The 11,635-nt window shown below is 34.1% G+C and overlaps 2 protein-coding genes across 2 annotated transcripts; both read right to left on the bottom strand.

The window, feature by feature from the left end:
* Positions 1-2,430: 2,430 nt before the first annotated feature.
* Positions 2,431-3,992, bottom strand: LOC123529802 (caveolin-1-like). The gene is made up of 2 exons (XM_045310331.2): positions 3,888-3,992; positions 2,431-3,169 (listed from the first exon to the last, which is right to left on the bottom strand). Exons 1-2 carry the CDS (start codon positions 3,942-3,944, stop codon positions 2,846-2,848), a joined length of 381 nt encoding a protein of 126 aa, XP_045166266.1. The 5' UTR covers positions 3,945-3,992; the 3' UTR covers positions 2,431-2,845.
* Positions 3,993-8,586: 4,594 nt separating this feature from the next.
* Positions 8,587-10,837, bottom strand: LOC123529907 (caveolin-1-like). The gene is made up of 2 exons (XM_045310493.2): positions 10,233-10,837; positions 8,587-9,264 (listed from the first exon to the last, which is right to left on the bottom strand). Exons 1-2 carry the CDS (start codon positions 10,287-10,289, stop codon positions 8,941-8,943), a joined length of 381 nt encoding a protein of 126 aa, XP_045166428.1. The 5' UTR covers positions 10,290-10,837; the 3' UTR covers positions 8,587-8,940.
* Between the last annotated feature and the right edge of the window lie 798 nt (positions 10,838-11,635).

Genomic DNA, 11,635 nt, shown 5'->3' with positions numbered 1-11,635 from the left:
GAATCTCGGTCAAAAACCTTCTGAGATACTAGTGACACAAACCTTTAAGACATTTATGAATGTCAAGAGCCATTGATCTGGTCTTGGTTTCGTGAAATCACAAACAACATCCCATGTGCACAACTCCACATGCTGAATAACATTCCTATAAGGTTTCACGACTCTAGTTCAAATACGTTTTGAAATACGTTCAATACAAATATGGTTAGCTCAAGGGCGGTAACCCATGTGAAAAACAACATTCCCATGATGCTGTTAGAGATGTGCACGACACAAGACGGTCATTTGGATGGACGGACAAACGCCAATCTAAGTTTTGTTTGGTAAAAAATTAGAAATTTACTTTAATAAAATATCTAGATTTATGCTGTAAGAGACTTAATGCGTCTGCAACACAAAAGAATGTTTAGTTCAAAATTATATTCTTCGAGGCAGTTTAAATCTTATTTATTGATATGTTTCTTTTTTTTTAAATCTTACCTTAATATGGTCATTAAGATTGTTAGGATCTCTGTTAACAAGATCAACACCATCCCTGGCTATTTTGTGCGAGAGTCAAAAGTTAACTGACCAACCATCTGTTGAACAATGTTGGCAAGGGGGTGGAATTATGTTGTAAAAGGCTATCGGTGATTTAAGCAAAATAAAGCCGATTAGATATTGTCGCAAAGAAGTATTTAATAATTATTACCAAATATCTTTCTATAGACGGCAATGAATTTATGTTAAAATTATTGCTCTAAAAGGTATAATACTATTTAATTTGCACAAATGATATTAGCATATTTGTCAGTAACACTCCGGACCCTTGCAGAATGTCAGCACGTTCTAAGGTCAACGTCATACAGAGTTCAATATATACGTCTGCTATATGACTTTTGTCTGGAGTAGCACATCTTGTTTCACAATGGATGTGTCATTATGGCCGAAAGGCGTACCACTGACGTATATTAATCTCTTAGATGGTAAATACTTCAATGATGGGTAATTTTAAATTTCAGCACAGGCGCTCCAAAGGTTTGCAGGCATTACATAAAAATGATAGGCCTACATACGTCTTTAGCCTCTTATAACTCTTATGTAGAGTGGCAATGTGCTTAGTTCTTTTGATCTCTATTCATACACTAGTAAATAGTATATGAAAAACTTGACATTGATGAGACTTGAATAAAGATTATACAAACGTACGTATTGGTAATAGACATTTAAATTATTACCAAGGCATCACCCTACTCAGCAATTTGGGGAAAATTTTACGTCAAGAGTAGAGCATTGTTGGACGATAATAATTTGTGGCATGCAATTTTTGTTTTACACAATTTAATTGTACAAATGTTAATAGAGAAGCTGAAATTTCAATGTGCTTTTATTGACCTTAAAAGGGCATTTGATTTTGTGTACAGAAACTTACTGTTTGATACGAGCATCCATGGAAAGATTCATGATAAAATTATATTTAAAACTACATGTATTTATTCTTTTGTTGAAAATTTAAGAAATAGTTTAAAGCAAATCTGTGTTTTAACACTAACTTATACACGACGGGTGGCCTACTCATTAATTCATACGACGTATAACCTCCCGAATGTGTAGTGTTCAAACACGATTTTGCTATAAATTGTTTCAATCTTTTATTGAAAAATTTAGATAAGATATGACAGAACTGTTTATTAGCGCATGTATGGTGCCAAATGATAGGTCATCAAGCTCTATTGTTTACACACCAGGACCGGAAATTCATATCATTTACATAATAACTATAAGTGTAATTCATGCATATAATAAAAATATTATTAGATTTGCATCTCGTTCTTTCGCGGAATAATATTGCTTTCCTAAAGTCGCGCAATATTTCCGCTGCAGAATTCGTGCAATTTTCACTCAAGGCTATGGCACTCGTGAAAATACTTCATTTGGTGTTCACTCGTGAAAGGTATTTCAATCTTATATTGAAACAAGTTTTCAAGAGATGTAAGAGTTAACACGTGGTCGCCTGATAACTTATTCATACGACGCGTTTAAATGCAGACATTAACGATTATTTATATCAAAATTAAAATCTAACTCCGGAATATTATCAGTAGTTTAAAACATCACAGTATATAAAAATAACATTACCGGAAATCTAGTTATCCCCCATAATTTAGCATTAAAAATAATAAACCAGTGTGGTCCAAAGGCTTCGTTGAATGGGCGGCTCAGGTACAGCATGATAACTAATTATTTTATGTTCAGAATGTGTATATCTTTTTTTTATAATTTATCTATTTTAGACGGTATTTTAGGGATCCTGTATTTTAGGGATCCTGTATCTTCATCAAATGATTATTTCATTAAAATGTCACTCTCTAAATTCCAAATGTAGCTAGATTCACGATATACGCAATTAAACGTGTACTTGCATATATCATAAAAACAACAGTGTTTCATTTAAGGCTTTTTAATAAACAAGAATATAACATAACATTCTTGGTAATATTTATAGAGCAAAATGACGAAAAATATAAATATGACCAGAACTAGGTGAAGCTATGAAATATTTCCTTGCTACATGTCATTTGTGAAAATTGTCTTTATGGCAAAAGTAAAAATATTCCATTTGATCACTCAATGTAGCACAGAAATGATACTTGGTGCACTTCTTTTTCAGATGGTTCCGACATTTTAACCTTATTAAGTTCCTTTTAATGCTGGCAGTAGTAATATTCACATCGAGTTCAATACGTTGATCACAGTCAGTGTAGAGTCACAAAATTGTTATAACTGTTATTGATTAGTTAATAACCTCTGTCTGATGACTCCATACTAGATAATCACAAAACAAAGTCATTCCTGAAAGTTTTGTTTATTTCTTAAAATGGACGAAGAGTGCTCCACATGCTTCGCAGCAGGGCTCCATACAGCAGCTCATGCAGGTCTTCGTGATCTTTGTACACACGGCGCAGTTGATCTCGCACATTCTCAACATTGGAGTGATGTACCAGACATGGTAGAAAGCAATACTAGCAAACTCACAACCCCACTCGGCGGCGATACAGATTCCGTAGAAGAGGGTCATGAGTTTGTAGCAAAGTCCGAGCCAGCAGTTGAAACAACTGTATGAGAGTTTCCACACGCAGTCGATACTGCGGGCTCCCTCGGGTTCGGCCAGCACATCTTCAAATTGGACCTAAAATAAATAAGCAATTTCATATACTATATCTTTCCAGAAAAAAAATGTATAGATACTGAAATTTGGTAGTAAAATGGAGGTTCCCAGCTTAGCATTCATTTTTGATTCGATTATTATATTCCCTCGGGTTCGGCCAAAACATCTTCAAACTGCACCTAAAGTCAAAGACCACGGTTTGTTAGTAACATATATTTTTTTCTTGTAAAGTGCACAATGTAGTTTTTTTAAAACATATATTATCGACACAAAGATTGAATTTTGTTTGGAAGAAATTGTAAAAAGGATTAACTTCATCTCTGTGAAAACTTGCTTGTGAATTAAACTGACAATCGTCAAAATAAATTTTCATGAATACGTTTATAAATAATTGAATTTAACAGCATTTTGAAATAAAAAGAAGAAAATACTCTAAATTTTACTCATTTCAGCGCAAAAATTAGATAGCCGCTGTAGTTATCCATTTTGTTTATTGACGATTTATATAAAAAAACGCCTTGAAGATTTTGGTATTATTACTGTATGATGAATTCACTGTATCGTATCCAAAAAAAATAAACCTATTCGCAAGTTTGTTCTTACAATTTGAATGCACACACATTTATATTATCATTTTTTTTATAATAATTTTCGTTATTTATTATCATCGTTATTATTTTTATTTAGAAATTTACAGGTATTTGGAATTGTATGTAGTAAATAGGTAAAAAATTCTTACCTTGATATGATCGTTAAGATTGTTAGGATCTCTGTTGACAAGATCTACACCGTCCATGGCTGCTGTCTAATGGTCTGGTAGGCGAAGTGAAGTGGCCGAAGTCCCAAATAACACTGTGGTTGGCAAGTTGGCGAACCTACGTCTTATAAGGCGATTAGTGGTGTGTTTATTTCACATTATTTTGTTTAATCTGAAGAAATCATTGTCTTCGAAAAGGTCATACATAAGTTTTATAATCTGCAGTGTATTGTATTACTTTGTTTAATACGATATGGTCTTGTTTTCCATTTAATAGACGCTTTCCTCATTGTTACATGCAGATATAAACCGATTATTTTGTATATTGAAAAATGATTGATATATGTACTAATAATCTAGTGAAAAAGTGTCTGTAACTATGCTTAGAGCTCCTAATATGAGGTTTTAAATTCAAAACATGAAACAAAGTTACAAGGCATCTCAACAAGTTGCCAGTGAAACAAAGTTTTAGACAGGCAATATTGTTTTGGTAAAACAATGATCGGCGTGAAATGCCTCAAATTTTTGAGGCAACATTTAGTTGTACTGATAGGGATCTACTTGATGTGATGTCTATTGTGAAGAAGGGGAAGGTTTTTATTTTACACAAAAGATCTGATGTCAGTAACTAATGTAAACAGCTTATTACCTGCTGTAACTGCTGACAGTAGTAGCAGTTAACTTATGCAACTTCTGCTACTGCTGTACTGCCAATTTCACACCGATTTTTGATAAAACAATGAAACAATGATCGCAATTTTATTTTGAGATCAAGAGATTTAAACTATTATTTCATGTTTCAATGCATAGAAGATAGGAGTAATACCCTTTACCCAAATTACTCATTTTTTTCCCTATGAGTTCATGAGATCATATTCTACATATGATGAGGTTAGTAAGCTGTTATAAACTTTATGCACAGAAATCTGTAGAAAAATCTTAATAGTCAAATCTTCACTAGAAATCAACACTACCTTATTTAGGACACACGTACTAGTCGGGTGCATTGCTTTAACATCATTTTCTTGACAATTCATACATAGATTTTTCACATTTAATTACACATAATTAGACCATTTGACCAAGACGGTCTTACCTGTTAAAACGCCTATATACTTCAAGTTACATCAAAGCAACGAAACTCACACGAGCCTTCGGTGACCATATGATCTTTATTCAACATTCATTACATCAAATGCTTAGAAATATCATGTCTAAATTTATAGCCTGGCTGTTCTTATTAGAAACGTGTGTAATTAAGAAATAATTTATAGCAAAAGAGCGTTTTAACACTATTTATGCACGATGGGTGGTTATACGTCGGGCGTAATAATTTCACGAGGGCACAACCCTAGTACAATTACTAAAGTTTGTACCACGTATTACCGCCCGAGTGCATAAATAGTGATAAAACACGGTTTTCGTATAAATTATTCCGATTCTAATATGCCCTTAATTTAAAACAGTAGATAAAATATAGTAGCGCTCTTTCTTGGTCGCAACAAAATCATTGACGTCACCGCACGTTAACGTGACGTCATTCTAGCGTAAGAGTGTTTTAACAGAGAAAAACATATAAGAATGGTAAATACATATCAAATATTTAATGCTTATCCTTAAAGGTTTTATATTTGAACTTTTAATTTAACTCTTTTGGAATCTGAACCCTAGAGGTAGGTATGATGAACCTATGTAAAATAAATGCCAAAAGAAATCTTTAAAAAATGCTGGTTTACTATAAAGTGTGTCCTTATAATTAAGAAATAATTTAAAGCAAACCCGTGTTTTAACATTATTATACACGATGGACGGTTATACGTCGGACGTAATAATTTGACGAGGGCGCAGCCCGAGTGAAATTATTATGTACAACGTATATCCGCCCGATGGTATAAATAGTGTTACAACACGGTGTTGCTATAAATTATTTCGATTCTAATATATCATTTATTGCAAAATTTAGATAAAATATGATAGAACTGTTTATTGGCGCATGAATGGCGCCAAATGGTAGGTCGTGACGCTCCTTTGTTTATACACGCCAGGACCGGAAATGGTTATACGTCTAGCGGATCAGTTCAGATGGACAGCTAATAATCAACTCCGTGTGTGTGTAAATTAATGAAGACAATTATGCTATGTGACATTTCGTTTTAAACATGTTTTTATGTAAAATATTTGATCAAATTTGAAACCGCTGTTTCTCGATGCGTACAAGGTGCTTAATATCACGTCGACGTGACGTCAACATAATATCGTTGTGATGATGAAAGCAATGAAAGTCATATAAGAACAGAACACATAAATATCGCGACAAATGGTAGGTCGGCACGCTCCTTTATTTATACACGCCAGGACTGGAAATGGTAATACGTCTTGCAGAATAGTTCCATTAGGGCGCAAATGATGGCGAATTATTTTGCACATCGAGAGTGTGACTGTGTAGTTTAATAAAGACAGTTGTGCTATGTGGTATTTTTTCTAAATATGTTTTTACGTAAAATAATTGATCAAGTTTGAAAGCGCTAGTTCTTGATGCATGCATGGCGCTAAATATCGCGTCGACGTGACGTCAACATAATATCGTTGTAATGATTAAAGCATTGCTAGTCATATTAGAATATAGAATGAGATTTTTAACGAATCTAAGATGTAAAAGACGTTAAATTCTAATATGCTTGTTTCTGTTAAAACACGCTTACGCTAGAATGACGTCACGTTAACGTGTATTGACGTCAATGTTTTTGTTGCGACCAAGAAAGAGCGCTACTACATTTTATCTACTGTTTTAGATTAAGAGCATATTAGAATCAAAACAATTTATAGCAAAACCGTGTTTTAACACTTTTTATACACTCAGACGGTAATACGTCGTACAAATAATTTCACGAGGGCTGCGCCCTCGTGAAATTATTACGCCCGACGTATAACCGCCCATCGTGCATAAGTAGTGTCAAAACACTCTTTTGCTATCAATTATTTCTGAATTATAACATGGCTCGATTTGATTACCCATAAACCAGAAAAGAAAGTCAAGCTCTGTATATTCTGCATCCTAACATAGCTCGCTGTGTGCCAGTTAAACAAAGAAGAACTTCAAGCTCGGTATATTCTGCGATAAACAATGGTTGACGCGCGGATCTGTAAGAGAACAGTATAACGTCAATTGTGACGTCATACTGATGCAAGACGTTCGGTTCATTTCTACTTGGATAAAAGAAACCCAGCATAATTTTATCAATCTGTTTCAATGGCCATATAAGAATGAAAGCAATCAATTTGTCGTCTAATTTACTACGGTTCACCGTTCAGATACTTGGCTATTAAAGCACTCGTGCTAACGCCCTCGTGGTTCAATTCCTGCACGTCTGAACTCTAAACCTTGATAAATTAGACAAGAAACCACTCGAAGGTCTTGATTATTTGTTAAATAAACAATGCTTGAAGCGCGAACTGGCAAGAGAGCGTTATTACGTCAAATTGCCACATGAAGTCCAGTTCATAAATACTCGAATAAATGAAACCCGGCATATTTTTTGTCAATTTTCAATGAACATGTAGGAATTGAAAATAATTATGGTCTTCTTGTGGTTTATTGTCAAATTTACCACTTTTCATGGTTCAGATGCTTAGATAATTAACCACTCGAGCTATCGCATTCGTGGTTCAATTCCTACACGTCTGAACTCTGAACCGTCACAAATCGGGGGACAAACCACTCAATGCTTTGATAATTTGTTAAATATATATTATTGGAATAGGTATTCGCTCTTATATAACCCTAAAAATATATCTTGCGGGGCTTGTTTTTCTATGGTATCGTATTTTCTCTCATTTGAACTATATGTTATATAAATAACACAAGGCAGTGAGGGTGTTATTGATATTGTCAACCCGAAAAAATGTATTAACACCCGAGCCGACAGATGTGCAGGCTGATCTTGGTCTGCACTGGTCGCAAAGGCAAAATCACTTGCCGCCAGCAGGCTAAAGGTTAAGCATTGTGGGAAGTTAACTTTGTCAACGGGAGTCACCTGCATAGCCTTACTAGTCGAGAAAATCTATAACAATCGTTTGGAAGAACTGAACACATCCAAGCAAAATAATGTCAATTCGGTTTTATTTTTCTTGTCCACGAGATGTAATGCAGTGTGCAACACCCCTCGCGCCCCTTAACCTTTAGCTTGCTGGCGGCAATTGTATCTGTCTTTGCGACCAAGGTCAGCCTGATCATGGTCTGTACTGTTCGCTATCCAGTCAGCAAATTTTCAGCGAACACCCCTTCGAATAATGAATGGTATTGCCCAGATTGAATGATGGACCAGTCCATTTAAGAAATTTAGCAGACTAAGGGTTAACAGTAGAACTGAATGGACTCCATGATGATATCAAACTTTGGACGACGGTTTTCAGTTAAGCAGAATACTAATTGGAATACACCCTTCATAAACAAAGTATCTCGTTTATTTGTATAATGTATCGGCATTGTTTTGGAATATTAAGTTTTCGGTTTGTGAGTATTAAATATAAAGAGAATTTGCGATCTTAAAATAAACAGATGCATGGATTTGGAAAGTAATTAACTGCTTATTTAATAATCAGAGATTGAAGCATGGATCTCAAATCATCAAGGCGAACGACGTCAGCCTTACCATCTAGCAGACTGAGCAACGAAAATGACTTAGGTTTATTTAATTTTAATATAAGTTAGATGCATTACATAAATATATAACAACATGAAATAGCAATGTATAAATGCATACATAATAACAAATATCACAGTCTCATGTCAAGAAAAAGCATGTATAGGACTAACTATACGTCATTTGCGACATGTAGTAACTACCGGTGTCATCAGTATAGCTATGGAAAAACAATTTGATCCCTTGAGTAGTCCAGTGTTATATCCTTTGTCAATTTTACGTTCATAAAAATGCCTTTCTTCATCTATTTCTTGTTAATTTTTCGAAATGTTTCCAATGTTTTTAGAAGAAAGGGTAACGAAATCTTCCTCAGCAATGTTGAAATAGCCGGTTTATTTCTTAAAATGGACGAAAAGTGCTCCAACTGCTTCGCAGCAGGGCTCCATACAACAGCTCATGCAGGCCTTTGTGATCTTTGTACACACGGCGCAGTTGATCTCGCACATTCTCAACATTGGAGTGATGTACCAGACATGGTAGAAAGCAATACTGGCAAACTCACAACCCCACTCGGCGGCGATACAGATTCCGTAGCAGAGGGTCAAGAGTTTGTAGCAAATTCCGAGCCATAGGTTGAAGCAAGTGTATGAGAGTTTCCACACGCAGTCGATACTGCGGGCTCCCTCGGGTTCGGCCAACACATCTTCAAATTGGACCTGAAATAGTTAAGCAATTTCATAAACTATACAAAATTATAATTGAAATAAGTTAACAGGTATACAATCCTGAATCCTCATTATTTCTGAAATCAAATGTGACTCTTTTACATAATGAGTAAGCCAAAACCAACTGTTTGACACAAAAAGCATAATCTAAGATTTAAAAAAAAGAATTGCAAGCAAGTATAAAATAGATTTAGATACCAAAACATAATGTTATTTTTATTGATAGATCCGTTGTTCTGCAAGTCCGTGGATTTGAGACTTGCAGTCGTCTGCTTTGAATACAAATGTACGCTTGCAAGTAGATACTTGAATACATCTTAACCAGAAAATATTTCTGATAAATGCCATCATTTTCCATTATAATGATTTAGAAAATATGAAACCGTAAGATTTTTATCAAAAAGGCAGTAGTGTAAAATAGATTTTGTCGAAATTTTGAAGTCCGGAAATCCAAATCATTGGTGTTTGAAGCAATTTTAGCTAAAATGTTTTAAGAAAAGTCATTGTTTTCTTCAAAATTATATCGATGACCTATCAATACTTTTTGATAGTTCCGTATATACGGAAGAAATATTCATGGAAAGCTCGTCTCGTCATTTATATCACCAAAACATTTTAAAATATCCAGACATTCCCAGACCTTGTCAAATTCTCTTCAATATCATTCTTTTAGCAGTTGAAATAAAAAAAAAATTCAAGAACAGTTTGCGTATTTTGAAGGAGATTATCATGACATAAATGCAAAACTTTTAGAGTATTTTAGTATTAGATAAAACTATATGAATAGTGCATTCCTGATAGGGTAAAAATGTTCACACAGGTAAAGAAAAGTGCATGAAATTTTAAACAAATGTCGTAAAATTGATGCTTCAGTTTTGTGCGCCAAGACTGATTGACTAAGAACGCACGCATCTTAACATATTAAAGTTTGAGATTTGAAGCAGATTTGAAAATGTTACCTTAAGATGTGAGTTGAGACCGTTAGGATCTCTGTTGACAAGATCGACGCCGTCCATAGTTGCTGTCTACAAGACTTTGCTACAAGTAGAAGAAATGGTAAAGGTCCCTGGAAAAAACCGACACAATGAATGCAAGTAGCAAGGTGACCGAAATATATATTTATATGCTTGACAACGTTCCTATAATGCTTCTGTTGTGACTACGTTTTTACAAAAAAAGGCCAAACATGAAAAACAGTGGGTTCTATCTATTTTTCTTTTCTTTTTTTTTTATAGTGTGGCGAAAAAGAAAGCAGGATCTGATTATTTTTCGTCGATGTTTACTGCTTTGCTCCTCTGAAATGAAAATGTAACAATTTGGATTCACGGTCTTACATTATTTTATTTAGTGTCCCATGACCGTTGTCTTTATTACCCATTGGCATTAAGAAACAATATTGACAAAAAGACGATTTATTTATTTATTTATTTATTTATTTGCAATTTACAAGTTCATCTATGCATATATATTTTTTTTTTGGCTAAATTACTGAATTTTCAGAAGATATGAATATAATTTTAAAAAATATAAAGTGTTCGTAAACAAGTAATAACATTTGTTTCCACTTAAAGTTAATACCTATTTATAACGGTTTATGTCGGGTTTATGAGCTTAAAGAATTGTTCTTTGCTTGGGAACCATTGTTACCAATATCTAATGAAAATAAACCTACAATACAAATGATTTCATTACAATCCGATTATTAGACTTAATGACTTAATTTTGGATAAACTAATTCTCTCATGACTGAACTTGAAACTTTGGTATTCAAAATGAATTATTTGAGGAGTGGTAGTGAAGAGAATACTTGGCGCAACTGGGTTTGAACATTATATCATCAGATGCTTTTTACATTGTGGGAAAAAAACAACAGATTTTTATTTGCACTGTTGTTACCTCTGGTTCTTTGGAAACATGGAGTCCATTCAACAATATAATAGAGTTCCACAGTGTCATAACCTCGATCATTTCATTGCTTGCTTGCATTCTTTGAATCCAACAGATCTTCAACATTCGCAACAACAAGCTTAAAGTGCCAGGTGGATAAAGCACAGGATCGCACTGTTCTTGGACTCTGAATCATTTCGTTTTCTTTCTTCTTTTCTGTCTTTTCTTTATTTTTCTTGGAGTGGGGATAGGGTTTGTTTCATTTGAGTAACAATAATAGTAGTCTTTATTTGATGAATGTAACAACCATGAAAATGACATACGTTATTCTAGCATGACCTCCAGTCAACAACAACATTATACATGTATGCAGACCGTGATTTACAGTTTCTTGAAACAATCACACACAAAAAAATGTTTATCAATATAAACAGCTGTATATCAGATAACGTGGTTCTGGGTACAACGTTGTTTG

The sequence above is a fragment of the Mercenaria mercenaria genome, chromosome 13, assembly GCF_021730395.1.
Source record: "Mercenaria mercenaria strain notata chromosome 13, MADL_Memer_1, whole genome shotgun sequence".
Classification (NCBI taxonomy): Eukaryota; Metazoa; Mollusca; class Bivalvia; order Venerida; family Veneridae; genus Mercenaria; species Mercenaria mercenaria.
Note: the sequence above shows the minus strand (reverse complement) of the source record. Positions and strands in the feature narration are given on the sequence as shown.